The sequence below is a fragment of the Penicillium psychrosexuale genome (genome assembly GCF_028828465.1).
Source record: "Penicillium psychrosexuale strain IBT 29551 chromosome Unknown utg000005l, whole genome shotgun sequence".
NCBI lineage: Eukaryota > Fungi > Ascomycota > Eurotiomycetes > Eurotiales > Aspergillaceae > Penicillium > Penicillium psychrosexuale.
This window is the reverse complement of record NW_026643190.1, coordinates 1,872,704-1,891,621: the sequence shown is the minus strand read 5'-3', so window position 1 is coordinate 1,891,621 and position 18,918 is coordinate 1,872,704. Positions and strand designations below refer to the sequence as shown.

The window sequence follows — 18,918 nt, the reverse complement described above, 5'->3', positions numbered from 1 at the left end:
CTCGGATTATGGCGTTGGAGCTATATAGGTAGAAGATCATTATTGAATCCGGATTCCCAAATGTGTCTAGTGATTACGAAAAATCACGAACTTGAAATAAACGGACCATAGTATATGTCTATTGTACTGAACAGGGCCATGAAAGCCGAAGCGAAACAAAACCAAATAACGTATAAACTTTTGCTTTGACATGGTAGATGCACTGAGTTAGGTATCTATCCGAAACATGTACATACTGGCGGAAATGGCAATAACAAAATCTATGCCGGTAAAAAAAAGAAAAGAGAACAGAACGCAGAACGCCGAAACACCGTCTATGAGATCCAATGCAGACCAAAACATTATCATGGTGCTCATGATGCGAGGACATCTCAGCGATTACGAATCATAATGTTAAAGCACGTAGAAGCACGTCTATTCGTCGTCGGAGTCCTCGGGCTTGGGAGTACCCTTGGGGGAGTTCAACTAGAAAATGGGTTAGCATACTGTGGGAAGGAAAGAAATGAACATAAACATGGAAACTCACCCATTCGATGTAGCGCAGACGACGACGGATCTCACGCTCCTTCTGCTGAGCACGGGTCATCTTCTTCTTCTTCTTAGCGCGGAACTTGAGGTCGCCTTCATCGCCAGAGTTAACGGCAGATGGGGCGGCGGATGGGGCGGCACTGGTAACGGCGGAGCCAGTGGCGGGGGTGCCAGGGCCGGAAGGCGAGTTGGCGGCGCTGTCCTCGAAGCGGTCGAGGCTGACGGCGTTGTTAGTGCGGCTGACAACGCGACCGTCGGCGATGTGCAGTTGCTCAGGGCAGAGAGCGCCCACGAACTCTTCGTTGTGAGAAATCATAACGACACCACCCTTGAAGTCACGGATGGCAACAGCCAGACCACCGAGCGAGTCACGATCCAAGAAGTTAGTCGGCTCGTCCAGGACCAGCAGATGGGGGTTGTTCCACATGGCACCGGCAAGCACGACCTTGACCTTCTGACCACCGGAAAGACCTGAGATCTCGTTGTGGTTGGCGATCTCGGGGTCCATACCAATGTCCTCGAAGTGCTTGGTGATGGTCTTGGGGTCCAGGACACGGAAGCCCAGACCTTCACGGGACGCCTCGTGATCGTCGAACTCCTGAATCAACTTGAAGAAACCGAGCTCGAGCAGGGTCTCACGCGAGATCATGGTGTTGTACTTGGGGAGAAGGCCAACCCACTTGACCTCATACTGGAAGGACTTCTTCCACTTCTGACGACCAATCAAGGTTTCGATGCGACGGGCACCGCGGCCGTCACCCAGGTCAACTGGCTTCTCCAGCTGGAGCTTGTCCTCTTCGGTAAGAATACGGGTCTGCTTCATGAACACTTCACGATCGTCACCGTTGGCGTAACGCCACTGGAGGTACTGGCTGGGAGTCTTCTCCAAATGCATCTCCACGTGCTCCAAAGCGTGCTGCTTGATGTAACCGATACGCAAGTTGGGGTGCTTCTCCACCTTTCCGCCCTGGGGAATGGTCTCACCAGTCAGAATCTTGATGAAAGTAGACTTGCCGGCACCGTTTCCACCAATGATAGCGACACGGGAGGAGAGGGTAAGGGACAGCGAGGCATCGTGCAGCGAGGGGCGGGCAGCGCCCGGGTAGGTGTATGAGACGTTGCTCATGCGCATAATGGCACGAGTCGCGGACTTGATACCAGACAAGATGCCTGGGGGAGGGAACTTGAACTGCACATTGGATGCGGACAGAGTGTAGTAACTCTTGCCCTCGGGCTTCTGCTTGACGAATTCGGCAAGATTACCCTTGTAGCAGACGAGCTTCTTGCCCTCGTAGTGGTAGATATCCGTGCAGACAGCATCGAGGAAGCCGGAGTCGTGACTGACTATCAAACTGGTGATCTCGGTGTGCGATTTAAGGTACTCCTGGAGCCACTTGACGTTTGCCACATCCAAGTGATTAGTAGGTTCGTCGAGCAAGAGCACATCGGCCTTCTGGAGCATAGCACGGGCCAAAGCCAACTTCATCTTCCAACCACCGGACAGAGAGCCCACGGGCTGGGACTGGCGGCCCTCGGGGCCATCGGTGAATCCGAACTCGAGGAGAACCTCGCGAATGTGGTCCATGCCCTGAGAAACAATCTTGGGATCCTTGGCAACATACTCAAGGATGGTCAGGTTGGCATCTTCACCCTGGTTGTGCTCCACGAAGCAAGTGCGAACCTCATCCTGGGGCGGGAAGCCTTCCAACTTCTCATTGGCGATACTGCGCATCAGAGTAGACTTTCCGGCACCGTTGCGACCGCAAAGACCGTATCGGTGGCCCTTGAGGAGACGCAGGTTGGTGTGGGACAGCAGGAGCATACCTCCGTAAGCAAGAGAGAAGTTGGCGTTGACAATCTCAACATCGTTCGGGTCATCTGGGATGGGCTTGCCGAACTTGATCTCATCCTCTGCGATGTAGTGGGCTTGGACAGCAGCGGCGACAGCCTCCGCGTTACCGTCTGCAAGCAGACCGCGAAGGTATGGGCTAATGCGGTCGGAGATACGGTCGTGCATGCGGCAGTTGACATCTTCGCGGACCATGCCGGCAATGAAGTTCTTGGCCAGATCCTGCAGCTTAGAGTCTAAACCAACCAGACCACCGTGCTCCTGAATCTTGGCATTCAGCACGACCAGGACCTCCTCGGGGGTGATCTTGGAGATGGAACCAGAGGCAAGATGGTTGTCTCCCATGGCAGTCTCGATAACGTCGAGAGCACGAGTGGCGAGCTCGCGAACCTCGGGCAGGGAGGCAGTCTCCTTGACCGACTTCACACCAGGCTGGAGCTTGGGGAGGAAAGTACGGGCCTCAGCGGGATCGTGGACCAGCTTGGTCAAATTCTCCACAACGACCACGGTCTGGCGAAGGGTTTCTTGGGGAGTAGCAGGGGTATTGAGGGATCGAGCGAGCAGAGGAGTCAACATGGCCAGCACGGGAGATGTGACGATGGCGACGAAGGTGGTCTGAGACAAAGCGTGGATGGCCTTTTGAAGAGTCTGGGCGGAGGGGTTCTCCATGGTCTTGATCAGAAGGGGAATACGGGGGGCGACATCGTCGTTGGACAGGAGGGTGGTGAGAGCAGTCATGGTCTTGCAAGACTGCTTGGTCACTTCACTCTTCAGGTCGTGCATGCCGGACTCGACAATGGGGATGAGCTCCTTCAGGGTCTTGCCCATAGCCTCACGCAGCAAGTCCTTCTGGCGCTCCTCGTCCTTGGTACCCTTGCCCAACTGCGCCTTGACGGCCATCTTTTCGATCAGCGAGTAGGCACCGACAAAGCCTTGCCACTTGCCAGATCCCTTGGCCAGGTAGCGCTCGAGAGCGGGGATCAGCCCGTTAACCATGGCTTCGGGGCTGAGACAGCCGAAGAGGGCATCAATGGCGTACTGGGCAGCATCACGGACGACGGCACCCTTGTCAGACAGGGCATCCAGAGCAAGATCGAAGACGCCTCCGTCGTGCAAGAGGAAAACGGCTTCACTGAGAGGGAATTCTCGGGGGAAGCGTTCGAACAAAGCACCGATGATGAGCATGGCACACTCGCGCTTGGTGGGATTCTTCTTATCGGAAGCAGCCTTGCGAACATCGGCGAGAACATTGTAGTTCAGCAGGCCGGCTGTGCCGGCGCCCTGCATAAGCAGGTTGGTCAAGGCATATGCGCCATCCAAAGACTTCTGGGAGGTGTCGGAAGTGAAGATGGTGTTGAGGAGTGAGGAAATCTCCTCGGAGGTGGGGGGCACGCCGGAGGGGCCCTTTGCAACGATAGTCGGCATGGCGGGAGTCTCAGATGGTGAGACAGTATGCGGCATTTTCCAGAGAAACAGAGAGTCGAAGATCGAGTGTCGGTATCGAAGGGAGATACCGAAAAAAAAAAAAAAATGAAGCCCTTGGGTAGAGAGGGGCAATTCGACTTTACGGAAGATAAGACTGTTCAGAGCGCAACTCACGCACACAAACAGAGGAATAGAATCGGGTTGAATCGTAGAGTATGTACACACGATTCTGAAGAAACCCTGAAGACCCGAAACACAACGAAAAAAGAAACACAAAGAGGGGAGAGTGGTCTAAAGAAGTAAAAACAATCTTCGCCATCGCCGATTGCTGACCCACGGGCGACCGAAATTTTTTTTGCTTACTCATCCAATCAGCGGGTCCGGCGGTGCCATGGGACAAAAGGCGCCTAACCGGATTTGTCTGATTGGGTCAGTGACATGTCTGCCTTGGTGCCTGGAACCCTTGATGCCTTACTGCCTGAATATCCTTCTGCCTTGTTGCCTTATTCTTGAAATTGATCTATGCCTGAGGCGTTATGTCACAGCAATCAGAAGTACCAACGTGAACCGACGCTTCTGACGGATAAATGGATGTTCTTTTTCACTCTGGCGAACCCCGAGGCTCATATTATAAGAACATAGGCGGCATTGGGTTTAACTCGGTCCGAGGCCAGCCTTCACCAAGTATGTGTAGACATTGTATAGAATGCATGTCAATGAAAGATATCACGATTTATACCACTACTCTGTAGACTATCCAGGTAGACTGAATTACGGAATAACACTATGTTCACTGAGATGTGTCATATCCGTCTATTTCATCATCTCCCAACGTTAGCACAGCCGATATGGCCGCATGACCCCGGGCCTCGGTAGACAACCCCTTGTTCCCCGCGTCCAACCGGTCTGCATTCGGTCAAGGCGATCTCTGAGTTCGGCTGTTTCTTTCTCCTCTTTTTGTACATTTATCCTCGTCAATCCCCCGAGTTTGACTTCAATTGCTGTTTCTCCCTATCCCCGCAATTCATCTCCGCCCCCGCAAATCCACCCCCGGACCCCATCACCACACAACACAAAATGGCTCTCAGCTGGAGATCAACCCGGCATGTTTCAAGGCTTGCACAGGTGAGTTTGAATGATAATGATTATTTATAATGTGACATTTCGGGCTTGCTAACTTTTTTTTTCAAGGCAGCACGACCTGTCCTCTCGGCACGTCACTATGCGACCGCCGAGCCCGACCTGAAGACTACCTTGAAGGAGGTCATCCCGGCTAAGCGGGAGCTTCTCAAGCAGGTCAAGGCACAGAGTGAGGAAGTCATCGGCGAGGTGAAATTCGCAAATGTCATTGGTGGTATGCGGGGTCTCAAGGCCATCCTCTGGGAGGGCTCTGTCCTTGACGCTGATGAGGGAATCCGCTTCCACGGCAAGACAATCAAGGACTGTCAGAAAGAACTGCCAAAGGGTACAACTGGCACAGAAATGCTACCCGAGGCTATGTTCTGGCTGTTGCTCACGGGCCAGGTGCCCTCCACCGGACAGGTTCGTGCCTTCTCGCGCGAGCTCGCCGAGAAGTCCGAACTCCCCTCATACATCCTAGACCTGATCAAGACTTTCCCCTCCTCAATGCACCCTATGACCCAGCTGTCAATTGCTGTGGCAGCCCTCAATAACGAATCCAAGTTCGCCAAGGCCTACGCGGATGGCATCAACAAGGCCGACTACTGGGAGCCCACCTTTGACGACAGCATCTCCCTCCTTGCTAAGATTCCTCGCGTGGCCGCCATTATCTTCCGTCCCAATGACATCGATGCCGTTGGTACTCAGAAGCTTGACGTTACTCAGGATTGGGCACACAATTTCGCAGAGCTGCTGGGCAAGGGTGGTTCAGACCATGCTGACTTCCACGACCTACTCCGTCTTTACCTTGCTCTGCACGGTGACCATGAAGGTGGTAACGTGTCAGCCCACGCGACTCACCTCGTCGGAAGCGCCCTGAGCGATCCTTTCCTGAGCTACAGTGCTGGTCTCTTGGGCCTGGCTGGCCCACTCCACGGCCTGGCAGCCCAAGAGGTTCTCCGCTGGGTGACTGCCATGCAGGACAAGATCGGAACCAAGTTCACAGATGAGGATGTCCGCAACTATCTCTGGGACACCCTCAAATCGGGGCGTGTGGTCCCTGGATATGGTCACGGAGTTCTGCGCAAGCCCGACCCTCGTTTCGAGGCCCTGATGGACTTCGCCGCCACCCGCCCTGATGTTCTCGCCAACCCGGTATTCCAGTTGGTTAAGAAGAACTCGGAGATCGCTCCGGGTGTGCTTACAGAGCACGGAAAGGTATGTCCAACAGCAGACATCATCAAAATATCTTTCTCAGCTAATGATTTTTACTTTTCTACAGACCAAGAACCCATACCCCAACGTCGATGCCGCCAGCGGTGTCCTTTTCCACCACTTTGGTTTCCAACAGCCCCTATACTACACCGTCGCTTTCGGTGTCAGCCGTGCCCTCGGCCCTCTATCCCAGCTGATCTGGGATCGCGTTCTTGGCATGCCCATTGAGCGCCCCAAGAGCATCAACCTCTCGGGCCTGCTCAACAAGAAATAAATACCAATATGTTGCCTGGTGCAACCCAAAACTCCTTGGCCTCGACGGTTCAAATGATGAATGTGAAGCGAGCTTTCCTGATTTTTCATTTTTGTTCGGTCGCTTTCGCTTTCTCTTATGTATTTCATCCGACTAGACAGAATTACCTCTATAGAATGCTTGTTTTTCTGATCAATTGGATCTCAATTTTGAGCGAAAGAAGTACTTGAGCTTTTGTAGGAATGTAAACCGGATGGGAAGATCATCATGGAGATAATGTAAGACATGCAAGGCAGCCGTTTGTGATTGACTTTCGAGAGATGGCCATATTCCCTGTAGCCTTGGACCAGTTTCCACAGACTGCGTGTTGGCGGTCGTAAGGAGCTCGGCCTGCATATGGATCGGAAGAAGACCGAGAGCCGAGGAGTATCAAGTTGCAATGTAGGAAACTCGCTTGATTGAATAAACAATGTCAATATAACGAACAGAATGCTGATATGTGCATTATCTCCATGTCTAGCTAAGATAAAATAGAACTGGTCGTCCTAAAAACGCACAGCAAAGATGTAATCCTATCCAGAATCTGCATCTGCCTCGGCTCACAAACGAATACTCCCAGTCGACAATTGCTCCCACTCTCTCTGTCCATACGGCGAATAGCTCTCATCACCAGGTGCAATCCACAAGAAGTGGTCATCCTTACCCTCGGGGGCTTTAGTCCCAAGCAAGGCAATATCAACACCCTCATCCCGAAGCGGTACCTTGTTCTGCTTATGATTGTGGATGTGCGTGGGATTCTCGACGATGCGAAGGAACAACGGAACAGCATATTTAGGCAGCTTGGAGCGTACGAATCTCGCAAGCGCTGTGTAGTCAAATGTCTGTCGGGCGTCCGGGCTAATCTGAATAGCTGCACACCCAGCGCGTCCCTCGTGATTGGGAAGACGGACGCCGTACACATTGGCCTCGGTAATACCAGGGAATTGGCCTAGAACCTCTGAGACTTCCGCGGTTGCTCTAGTCCATGGATGCTTTGATTAGCTTTGCTGGAATTCCCTCAGGTGATTTCAACTCACACGTTCTCGCTCTTCCAGCGGAAGGTATCCCCAAGTCGGTCGAGGAAGTACCAACGGCCATCGCTCTGCCGACGCAGAGCATCTCCAGATCGATAATAGAGATCCCCCTTCTTGAAGACATCGCGCAGGAATTTCTTATTGGTCGCCTCATCATTGCGCCAGTACCCCTGGAAAGCCTCTTCACCAGGAACATTGACGATAATCTCACCCCCCTGCTCATAAGGCGCGCGAAGCGCAAAGCCAGTCTTAGAATCGCGCAGAATATCCCCAGTCTCCGGGTCAATAGCAACAGGAACGAAGACATTATGCAGTATCCCGCGCATGATCAAACCATGATGACCAACACTTCCAGACGTGAAAGGACCGCGATTGTAATTAAACAGACCGAAAACACCTTCCGTGCTATTAAAGAACTCTCCGACTTCAGCGACTCCAAAGCGCTCCCGGAACCGCTCCCAGATATCCGGCCGCAGACCGTTGCCGTACATACAGCGGACCTTGTGGTTTCGGTCTTGGGGTGATGGGGGTGGCGCGAGCAGGTACCGCGCTGTCTCTCCAACATAGATGAAAATAGTCGATTCCGAGTCGCGGATATCGGTCCAGAATCTACTCACACTGAACTTGGGAGCGATGGCGACGCTCACGCCCATTACTAGACATGCGATTACGGCGATAGCTGCTGTGCCGTGGTATAAAGGCATGCAGCTGTACCAGCGATCGCCGTCTGGGCCGGGCGTGTCTCCCATCAGGGCACGACGGATGAAGAGAGTGGTATACAGTCTGGACATTGTGAATGCACAGCCCTTAGGCATGCCCGTAGTGCCAGAGGTATATAGGAGGATCGCCGGGAAGTCGCCGGTCACATGTTTGCTCAGTCCCTTGGGTGGGAGGGTTGTTGGGAAGGTGCTGATATGCGCCTTTAGGGAGCTATCCAGTGTCATTGACTTCATTCCCAGATTACCGGTAATGGCGTCGTGGCTTTCATCGACGCGGGCACGACAGTCGGCGTCTTCGTCCACGAGCAGGATATTCGCGCCACTGATCTTCAGACAGTGCAGCAATGCGTCCCCGGTGAGATTGTAATTGATCGCGGCGGGGGCACAGCCAATGCTCCAGAGGGCGATCCATGCGACGATGTACTCATTGCTGTTCTGGAGGTAAAGAGCAACAAGGTCGCCTTTCTTCACGCCCTGTGATAAGAAGAAATGGGCGTATTGGCAGGCTTGGTCTTGTATTTCTCGGTAGGTGTATGATCTCTCGCGAGTCCAGACACAGCTCATGTCGGGGTATTGCTTCACGGTCTGCAGTAGGACGAACCATGGATTTCCTTGGTTTTGACGAACTAAAGCTGATCAGTATGATTTGCAATTGTCGGATAGTATGTAGAACATACCGGCATTGGCATATTGTCGTTCGGCGTGCTTCAGCGTGACCAAATTTGATACATCCTTCTGAATATGAAACTTGGCATTCAGATATCCTGCGACTGTAGCTCCTCCGACGAGAGCAGCGGCGGCGGTTGCTGTCAATTGTCAGTAAGATTGATCGGGATTGTCGTTTCAGCACGCACCTATATCCATCTTCCAATCTTGCCTTGTCTTGGTATACAATTAGCCAAGGGAATAGTCGCTTTAACAGTATAAGTATAGAAATGAGGGGATCTCAGTAATTGCCGTTGACCTCGGCACAGGTTCGCCAGGAAGGGATGATTTCCCAAAGAAATGCGGGGGAAGCTAATAATAATCTGGTCTGGCCTCGGTCGCATACAAAATACGTAGATCCATGAAAGCCATCATTTGACGTATTGATTGTTTGTACGACTTTGCCGATAATTGTCCGAATTGGTGACTTGCTCACGGATTTGAGCCCAGGGATACCCGCTACTGAAAAAGCTTTTATTCATATAAGTAAGATATCCCAAATAACGCCAGAATATATTCAAACAGGTCAAAATATCTCAGTAGACATATCTGATCTGGCCTTGGGGCAACCGCCGGTTCATCCACCCGTAATAAAGTCTCAAAGAAACACATACGGAACAAGCAAGCAGCAGGAGCGCTGCGTTAGTCCAGTGGCCAGTAGGGAAGCCTTTCTTGGCTTGATTGGACTTGTAGATCCAGACACCTACGATTTGACCAGGAGCTCCGAAGGAAATATTCATCGCAATGGCCAAACCAATTCCAGCCGTTGAGCGGAGATTGGAAGACAGCCAGCCCAGAAGAGGAGGAATGCATGAGAATGCACCCGAGGTAGCGACAATCAAGCATCCATAGCGGTGCTGGTGAGCTGATGTTAGCATATATTCGTTTACAGTGTTGTGGGTAGATCAGAAATTGCTCACCAGATAAGCGTCTGCAGGAAGGACAGCGGAAGCTAAGAAACCCATAGCACCAATAAATGAGAAGATAGCAGAATGCATACCGCGACTGTATTTTGATTAGCGATGTCAATTGACTGGGAGTCTGAAGAGGGGGACGAACGCATTGAAGTAGTCTGCAGACCAGGAGACCGCCAGAGTTACTACATATGCAACGGCATATGGAGGAACCGTCATCAACTGAGCCTGTAGATTTGCATAGCCCAAACCGGCGGTGATTGTTGGTGTGAAAAGTGACAGACTAGAAAATGGCACGGAAATGGAAAAGTATACCTAATAATACCAGTCAACGAATGAATCCAACGGTTTCCCCCGAAGACACCTTGTACATACCAGGTAGTGGGCATAAAGTCGCCATTCTGTCAAAACTGCCTTGGCTTCACTCCAAGTCATTGCTTTGGCCCCACCCTGGCCTCCTTCCACGGCGAGTCGCTGTTTAGCCAGTGCCTTGTCCTCCGCGGTTAAGAAACCACAAGTCTCTGGGTAATCTGGAAGAAAGAACCAAACAAGGATCGCAGACGCGCACGAAGGCGCACCTTCAATGATAAAGAGCCATCTCCAGGCGGAAAGACCCCTTACACCATTCATATGCCCGACTCCGTATGCAATGGCTCCTCCAAACGCGCCAGCCAAGGTGGCAGAAGCCAAGATAAACGCGACTCTCAATGATCGTTCCGACACTTTATACCAAAATGTGAGGTAAAATACTAGTCCAGGGAATAGGCCAGCTTCAAGCACCCCAAGGAGGAAGCGAACTCCTGCGACTTGTGCAAAATTCTGGGCACCTCCAAGGCCCATGGTGACTGCGCCCCAGGAGAACATTAGGAATGCAATCCAGCGCTATAATCACAATTAGCTTAGAATTTGTAAATCACATGGGACAGTTACTCACACTTGGTTTCAGCTTCTTGAGGAAATAGTTGGAAGGGACTTCAAAGAGGCCGTAGGCGATCAAGAACACCATCAGAGCGATTCTATTTGAGTCAGAATTGCCGCGAAGTATGGGAACTCGCATTGCCTCACATGTATTGGTGGTCTGTCATATTCGTTTCGTCGAGCAAATCATTGCCTGTCCCTGAGTTAAGGGTCTTCGCATTGCCTGTTTGATCGACTTGTCAGTACTGGTCCGGCTAATTGGCATACTGAATCCAAACATACCAACATTAGAACGGTCCAGGTAACAAAGCAGATAAATTCCAGCACATAGGGGTAGAATTCGAAGATCTTGCTTGCGAATGAGGGACTTTTCTTGTTCAAAGTCGACCTCGATCGCCGGGGAAGGACTTCCATTCTACAGTTATGATTAGTTAAGATACAGATATCAGGGGTAAGGATGTAGTGTATACCTTCATCCCTATCTCCACATCTTCCACCATATCTGCTGGACTCTTGTGGTTCTGCATCGCCAGAGGAATCAAGGTGAGGGACGGAAAAGTGCAGCAATCTGGGGTAGCTAAAATCCGGGGAAAGCAGTTTCAAGATATACACAATTCCCCAACCGTGCCCCATAGTTTAATTTTTCGGGGTAGGAGGCCGTCTCCGATGGCTAAACGGCTATTTGTGGCCGGTACGGTAGCCTAAACGGGCCACATTTGACAACGCTTAGTGATACATGCAGCATTATTTTTACCGCTGAAGTTTCCGCCTTGGTAATATACAACTTAATACAGACCGCGTATTATGGGGCCGCGTGGAGGGATTCCTAATTACTATGCTCATTCTCGTCACGGTCGGTCTGATCATGAACTCACTACTACTAATTCTACTCTCCCAGAGTCTGTCGACTTCAACTGATGCAGACCTTCAAGGCTTCGTTATGACTTATATTGTGTGAAGGCACAGTCTGGAAGCAATTGAATAAGACCAGTGTATTCGAACATATGATTACTTACGGAGTAGTTTGATTGCAATTGCACTTTATAGAACCTATCCATGACGATCGCTTCAAGACACGAGCGAAAGGTGAACCCTGTGAATACACAAGATGATTAGTCCATGTGGAACTGTCCTCCTATTGGTTGATGCTTATGCTTATCTGGTTTGATTACATCGCTGGTTGGAACATCTCCAGGGCTACAACTGCCTTTTACCTTCTTCCTTGCTTTCGTCCCTGGCCACCTGGATGAATTACTCACCTTCTCCATGGCCCCCAATAAGTCACCTTTGCAAGCACCATCGAAAAGAACCGGATCTCGCTCTCGAGTCGGATGTGCACGATGTAGGGGACGACGTCAAAAATGTGACGAAAAGCAGCCACAATGCGGCCGTTGCCATTTAGCGGGTGCCGATTGCAGTTATATGATGAACATTCGCTGGGGCGGACGGGATTTCCACCGGTCACGATTTGGAGATTGTCGAGTCCGACGGGTCGGTAAGTTGCCATTTATTCGCAACAAGCAGTTTAGAACTAAATCAATAGAACTCGGTCTTGGCAACTTTATATATTCAGCAGAAAAAGCAGAAAAACTTTCTCGGCCAGATTTATGTTACCACACAGACAAAGATTATCAAACCCGACTGCTCGGAATGGACATGAACCAGTTCCCAGATGTCGCACCAGATCAGCGGGATCTCATCCAATATTTCACCTGCCAGGCATCGGCTATGATTTCGTGTCACCCACAGATGCAGCATGAAGCCTGCAATGTGTTGATGTCTTTGTCATCCACAAGTACCGCTCTGCTTTATTCTCTGTTGGCCTTCGCTGCTGGCCACCAAGCCTCTCGTACCACAGACGAAGTCAAAAAAAGACATCTCCGACGCCAGATGATTCAACTCGAGACCAAAAGTGTACGTGATCTTCAAGGGGAGATTTCTCTTCAGCTTCGGTCAGGTGTTCCCCTTATGGCATCTAGTTTGATGCTATGTCTGTGCTCTCTTTGCCATGAGGGTGACGACTATATATCTTGGAGAGCCCACCTCCGAGGCGCAAAGGCGGCCTTTTCTATTATAAGCGCTACAGAATTTGTAGGAAACGAATCTCAAATCGAATACCTGACAAAGCGCTACCAGTTGCTAGAAGCTATTGCAATGCTTACAGCCAAAGGATTTGAGGCGCTAGAGCCGAAGGACGGCCAGCAACCATCCTCTCAAGCCTTTTTGAACGATCATGTGGCTTGTTACAACGAAGTTCTGGACATGTTTCGCCATATTGGAGCTGTAGCTTTCGACCGACGCAAGCTTGATGTTACACCACAAAACTCTATTCTGTCTCCGAGTGATTTTGAATTGGAAGGTCAAAATATGGAGTCTGCTTTACTTCAAATGATACACAGAGACAATGATCTGCCGCCCAGATTTCTTCCAAGAGTGCAGGAGATGCTTAACGCCGACCAAGTCGGGGAATTTACCATCTGCAACCAAATTTACGAATACACGGCTCTTCTTCATATCCGTACTCAGATTCGACGCTTACCTCTCGATACACCTGAGGTTATGGAAACCATAAAAACCATAATCCATCTCTCAAAGCAAGTTGAGCCCCGATCTGGTCTCTCTCCCAGTCTTGGGATCAACACCGCCCTTTCCGCTGCTGGAATGTACGCCTTGGGGGATATTCGTCAGGAGATCAGAGAACTTCTTCTTCTTCATTATGAATCAACACGGAATCAAAGCATGATGGTTGCACTTCAGAATATGGAAAGACACTGGCTAGAAATGAGCTCTTTTCAAAGAATAGCATCAGGTAAGTGCAAATCAGTATCTACTATATCTACAGTTTCCTTTTGTCCATACTAATTGACCCAACCACATCAGACTCCATAAACCAAGATTTCCTCGCATATTGAGATGAGAATGACTTCACACTGGTAAATTTATAACTTCGTCTTCAGAAAAAACCATTTCCTTCGCCAAGGCTGAACCGTACCTCTGTAGCCCCATATAAATCGGACCAAGGAGTAGTACTATTAATCCCTGCGTGACAAAACACCAGGTATAGCCTTGAATATTTGTGAGCTAACGAATGCATGCAATGTTGGAGTGGGATATATTTACCGACGGCTTCAACCCAATAATTAATGAACCATGGCTCGACAAAGGCAGAAAACTGTCGCTGTTAGTATTGGAGTACTCCTTGCCATAGATTGCAAATTAACATACGTTCAATACGACGGCATAGAATGTCATAATCTCGGTAATATGTTCCGAGTAGCAATCGAAAATGTAGGTCGAGACAGCGCAATTTCCAATTTGCATTCCAGCAGAGACTAAGTAAAGTCAATATCAGTCATCGTTTCAATATATCTTGTCCGCCATATTCTCACATAGAAAGAAAGCGACTTGGCCTGTGATCCAGTGCCATTGGCGATCGATTGAGAGGCCCCAAATAATTGTTCCTGCCGATGCAAGGACCACACCAGGATACATCAGGTAGAGTCGCATTTCGGGAGTTCGGATGTTGTTATTTGCTGTCGCCAAGCGGGAGCAAATGATGTCGCTAAGCCTACCGGAAGTCAAGAGCTCGGCTGCAATTGTTCCAACTATAAGACCAGAGAAAAGAAGTCCCTGGATTTCAGGCTGATAACTGGAGTATGCGGCAGGCACCATGGTCATGAAGGATAAGACCCTATTCAGGCGTAAGTATGGACTCAAGGTGTCTAAATGCCATCTATCTTACCACCAGTACAGACAGAAAACATAAGGCAAAACGCCGAGGACCAGCCTGGGATGCGACCACATCTTGCAAAATCTTATGATTCCTTGTTCTGGGCGGGGATGAGCTACACCAGGAATTTCGATCACATTCTGGTTTGTGTTAAATGATGATGCATCGAGGGAATTTGGGCCCTACTCACCCAAGGTTTAATCATCTTCGTTCGGTTGATATCGGCAAATGATTGCCCATTCCTAATTCGGTCCAATATCAGATCGCGGGGAAACAGCGTTTCTGGCAGGAAAAAGACTTCCAGAATTAGCAAGACGCCATAGGCAATTACAACATGGTAACCAGCCCAGTATTGGTTGGCTAAAGCTGTAAAGCCTCCAACTAGACCGAATTGTTAGCAGTATTTCACAAAGTTACGTTGTCAAACGCCACAACCGCGGGGCATACCTAGGCAGCCCATAGTACCGCCGATATCAAGTCCCATAACCCAGAGGCCAATCATAAACCCACGCTCGTGCTCAAACGAAATGTCGCGGATGATACTTAACCCACCGACAATGGACGGACCAGCACCGATGCCCTGTATAAGCCGAGTGACCATGTATCCTCCGAGTCCTATAGACCTGATTGTTGTACAACCTGTCGCAAGAATTGTGAGGACGCATGTACCGATGAGGATGGGTCGGCGACCCCAGCGATCACCCAGGGCTGAGAACAAGAGCGGACCGACCATCAAGCCTAAAGAGGGAATGGCGATTGTCCAATTGACCATAGAGTAGGAAGCATTGAACTGCTCTTCAAGTAAATAGAACGACGCAATGGGTGTTCCTGTCATATACACGGATAGAAATCCTGAATAACATGCTATAAACAAAATAAGGCTCTTCTGTGATTTAGACCAGTTCAGTGGATCTAGGGGATCTGTCGTCGGCGAAGGGGATAAAGGAATGCCGTAAGGGTCGAGCTGTAAAATCTCGATTTCCAGCTCATCGGTGTGGGCTGGAGAAGTGGAAAGACGAGGAGACTTTTTCTGCTCATCCAAGGGAGGAGCGTCCGTCATGTGTTGACTCATTATGAGAATGTTAGAGCTTTATGAACAGGTAATGAGCAGGAAATCAGAGCGATGGACAATAATTCACGCTGGCTCATAGTCCTAGGAGATATAATGGTTTTTATTCTTTGGCTAATTCTCTGACGTACTTCGGTCCAGGGGCTTGGATACACGCAGTGATACAGATAAGAGCTTATCTTGTACTCATTTCGTTGATATCGTTCTTGTTACGAGATGAGAATAGAAAGAATAGAACTGAATCCCATTTCTCAAATGAAGAGAGACTTGATATCTTTGATCGTCTGTATATTGTAGTTGACTCGCCCAATGTACGTTCATCTCCAATGCCTTCCTCTTTTGGACTGCCAAGCATAATTCCATGGAATATGATTGGGTGGAAAAAGAGCGCACAGACCCTATTTAGTCAGCGACTGGTCGACTTCATACAAGGTTGTAGATAGCGCATATCGGGGCAGAGACGTATTCCTCTATTCTCGAAATATCTGCAATACTTTCCTTTTTGGTGAAGCAAGGGAAGAAGGCTGTTCATGCGTCAATCTCCTGAATGACATTATTCATGCATATTAACAATCTCCCAGTTCAACTGCATGTCGGATGTGCTTTCCTCTTTGGTGTGGTTAGGATCTGCACTTAGACCTCGACACCTAAAACAGTGGGAGGACTTGATATCCTTAAAAGTTTTTGCGGCCCCTTCTATTCTCCTGGATTGTAGAACATTTCCAAAACAGAAGCCTCTACAAGATGACCATCTTCACAGGTTTTCTGGTGGAACCCACATTGGGATGTATCTCCATGATCATCCTTATGGGCTGGCTACTATATCGTCTGATATTTTCACCGTTGAGCAAGATTCCAGGGCCATGGTATACCAACCTGAGTGTTCTTTTTCTGGTATACCATGAGTACAGGGGCTCGAAACGACTTTGGATTCACAGCTTGCACTTGAAATACGGGGAATCTGTACGCATAGCTCCAAATGAACTATCTTTCGCCAGCGCGACCGCGATAAAAGAGATTTATACAACTGGAGGTGGCTACGCCAAGACTGAGCTGTACTCTCTTTTTCAACATGGGCCTCACAGGAATCTTTTCACGGCCCTTGATAAGAAAGAAGTCAGTAACGCACTTGGAGATTGAAAAGGATATATATAGTTAACTCCACTACAGCACAACGAGAAGAAAAAGAGACTAGCGGATCGGTACTCAAACTCAGCGGTCCTCCAGCCAGGGATACAGGCGCTCTTGCGTGATCGAGCAGATGAATTTGCCAGAGTTTGCGCTGAAAAGAAAACTTTGGATGTCTATGTATGTTCATGTCAGTCTTTTCTCAATTTCTGTTCATAGACTGATCTATCATTACAGTTATATCTACATTGCTACGCCCTGGACTGTGTCAGTGCTATTGCTTTTGATCCATATGGCACGAGGTCTATCGAAGAAGGCAATGACAACGATATGGTTCGTCATCTCTCGTATCATAACAGCCGACCTGGTATGTATAACGTGGAGATTGCAAGATGATCCAGCACACTTACTATATTAAAGGTTTGGTAATCAGGCATTATTTACCCTGGTTGCATCGCTTCTACAGCCTATTTGATACACAGTCTCAGAAGGGTGGTGAAATGATCGACGAATATGCCTGGGCATCCATTCGCAAAGAACCTCATTCGGTCTTCACCCTTTCCACACGACTACTCCAGTACCCTGAGATAGGGACCGGAAACATGGTGTCCGAATGTCTAGATCATATCGGTGCGGGTATTGACACAACTGGCGACGCACTATGTTTTCTAATGTGGGAGATATCTCAACCTCACAATAGCAAAAAGATGCAACGCCTGAGCGAAGAGTTGCGAATGCACAGCCCGGAAAATGGAGATACACTCATCGACCTACCCTACCTAAATGCTATAATTGAAGAGACAATGAGACTTTGGGCTCCAGGAACACAGTCTCTGCCTCGGTACGTGCCTGATGGTGGCCGCTGCATTGACGGTCACTTTGTTCCAGGCCATACAATTGTCAGCGCTCAGTCATTTACAGTCCACCGAATGGACCAGACCATCTTTCCCGATTCGGAAGCTTTCAACCCCGAGCGCTGGCTTGAGGTCGAAGGGAAAGTTGAGAGGCAACGTTTGATGTTTGCGTTCGGTTCCGGTGCCAGAACATGTCTTGGTAAATTGTGTGTCTTTGTGAAGTCTTTTAATTGATATTGATCTTGACTTTTTGCTAACCTACTCATAGTCTCGCAATGTCAGAAATGAGACTTCTTCTGCATGCTGTCTATTCAAGATTCCGTACCCGACCTGCGGATGACATGAACGCATCGATGGAAATGTCGGATCAGTTGATGACATCACGACCAAAGGACATGCTATGCAAGCTTACCTTTGAGCCCATTGAGCTCTGAAAGTTGTGGTTTCTCTTTATTATTACTGCCTCATCCATCTGTCATGTTATCTAGATCCTTAAGGTTACGCGAATAAATTTCACTGGTATTGTATTGTTCCATCCGCGGCGTGCTCGGATTCTGCACGGCAGAAATCGTATTGTCAAATTGCCCCATTTTGCCGTACACCGGGGTTGACTGCGACATACGGCAGTCTTTAACTGCCAGTGCGAGATTTTGCCCGCAGTATATATGTATTTTCTAGCATAAGTAGCTTGTACGTCTGGATACATCAAGTGTTATTTTAGAGGTCGCGTATAATCAGGGTGCAATGGAAAGCCGGCAACCTTGTGAGCTAGGCGGTTAAGATTCCCTATGGGACTGCCGATGGAGACTGCCGTGCCCCGTCGGGTCTTCGCATCCGCCCTCCGATACCATTTTCCCCCTTTACCCCAACAAAAAAAAAAAACACTAGAGAATATGCAAGCGTGCGATAGATGTCGGAGGCGAAAATCCGGATGTGACAAAGTCCACCCATCCTGTGGGGTATGCAGCAAAGCGGGTGTGGCCTGTGTATACACCGACAGAACGAAAGAGCCTCCGATCCGACGAGATGTAATCGAAAGGCTTGAACGCCGATTACGCCAAACAGAAGCGACAAATCGAGCATTGACAGCGAGATTGGCCGCCTTCAATTCGACTTCAAACAATCAGAATACTCCTTCTACGACTAAGAGCCCTCAAGCGGAAGAAAGCCGACACGAGGTCTCCGATGAAGTTTCATTCTTATCTCTGAATGCTGGGGGTGAGCGGCGGTTTCTGGGATCCACGAGCGGTGTTCCTTTTGCAGATTTGATAATATCCACCATTAAAGCTGATGCCTCGTCTAATGCCCAGCTGAATGCTCAGGGATCCGGGTCTACGTCGGCATCTGGGGCGTCCACCAGGGCTGTACAGTTGTCGGCTTCAATCAGAGAAGGACCACCAGCTCTGCCGGAGAGTGCAG

General features: G+C 49.5%; 7 protein-coding genes across 7 annotated transcripts; 3 read left to right on the top strand and 4 right to left on the bottom strand.

Moving 5' to 3' along the window:
- Positions 1 to 370: 370 nt before the first annotated feature.
- On the bottom strand, positions 371 to 3,838 carry N7518_009636 (putative mRNA-nucleus export ATPase (Elf1); the record flags this gene model as incomplete). Its single annotated transcript, XM_057190562.1, has 2 exons — positions 371 to 465; positions 527 to 3,838. The coding sequence occupies 2 exons, from the start codon at positions 3,836 to 3,838 to the stop codon at positions 415 to 417; spliced, it is 3,363 nt and encodes a 1,120-aa protein (XP_057038218.1). The 3' UTR covers positions 371 to 414.
- Positions 3,839 to 4,879: 1,041 nt separating this feature from the next.
- mcsA (putative citrate synthase Cit1) lies at positions 4,880 to 6,410 on the top strand (the record flags this gene model as incomplete). The annotated part of the gene is made up of 3 exons (XM_057190561.1): positions 4,880 to 4,927; positions 4,994 to 6,139; positions 6,204 to 6,410. 3 exons carry the CDS (start codon positions 4,880 to 4,882, stop codon positions 6,408 to 6,410), a joined length of 1,401 nt encoding a protein of 466 aa, XP_057038217.1.
- Positions 6,411 to 6,988: 578 nt separating this feature from the next.
- Positions 6,989 to 9,045, bottom strand: N7518_009634 (putative very-long-chain acyl-CoA synthetase family protein (CefD1); the record flags this gene model as incomplete). Its single annotated transcript, XM_057190560.1, has 4 exons — positions 6,989 to 7,406; positions 7,466 to 8,807; positions 8,859 to 8,987; positions 9,036 to 9,045. The coding sequence occupies 4 exons, from the start codon at positions 9,043 to 9,045 to the stop codon at positions 6,989 to 6,991; spliced, it is 1,899 nt and encodes a 632-aa protein (XP_057038216.1).
- A 377-nt stretch (positions 9,046 to 9,422) lies between these two features.
- N7518_009633 (uncharacterized protein) lies at positions 9,423 to 11,245 on the bottom strand (the record flags this gene model as incomplete). Its single annotated transcript, XM_057190559.1, has 8 exons — positions 9,423 to 9,743; positions 9,807 to 9,891; positions 9,946 to 10,115; positions 10,176 to 10,682; positions 10,735 to 10,816; positions 10,866 to 10,941; positions 11,001 to 11,133; positions 11,189 to 11,245. The coding sequence occupies 8 exons, from the start codon at positions 11,243 to 11,245 to the stop codon at positions 9,423 to 9,425; spliced, it is 1,431 nt and encodes a 476-aa protein (XP_057038215.1).
- An 898-nt stretch (positions 11,246 to 12,143) lies between these two features.
- Positions 12,144 to 13,630, top strand: N7518_009632 (c6 zinc finger domain containing protein; the record flags this gene model as incomplete). Its single annotated transcript, XM_057190558.1, has 3 exons — positions 12,144 to 12,213; positions 12,262 to 13,527; positions 13,599 to 13,630. The coding sequence occupies 3 exons, from the start codon at positions 12,144 to 12,146 to the stop codon at positions 13,628 to 13,630; spliced, it is 1,368 nt and encodes a 455-aa protein (XP_057038214.1).
- A 120-nt stretch (positions 13,631 to 13,750) lies between these two features.
- On the bottom strand, positions 13,751 to 15,520 carry N7518_009631 (uncharacterized protein; the record flags this gene model as incomplete). The annotated part of the gene is made up of 7 exons (XM_057190557.1): positions 13,751 to 13,783; positions 13,843 to 13,890; positions 13,944 to 14,050; positions 14,108 to 14,409; positions 14,461 to 14,588; positions 14,639 to 14,829; positions 14,896 to 15,520. The coding sequence occupies 7 exons, from the start codon at positions 15,518 to 15,520 to the stop codon at positions 13,751 to 13,753; spliced, it is 1,434 nt and encodes a 477-aa protein (XP_057038213.1).
- A 741-nt stretch (positions 15,521 to 16,261) lies between these two features.
- Positions 16,262 to 17,933, top strand: N7518_009630 (uncharacterized protein; the record flags this gene model as incomplete). The annotated part of the gene is made up of 5 exons (XM_057190556.1): positions 16,262 to 16,633; positions 16,673 to 16,825; positions 16,883 to 17,012; positions 17,066 to 17,705; positions 17,768 to 17,933. The coding sequence occupies 5 exons, from the start codon at positions 16,262 to 16,264 to the stop codon at positions 17,931 to 17,933; spliced, it is 1,461 nt and encodes a 486-aa protein (XP_057038212.1).
- Positions 17,934 to 18,918: the final 985 nt, after the last annotated feature.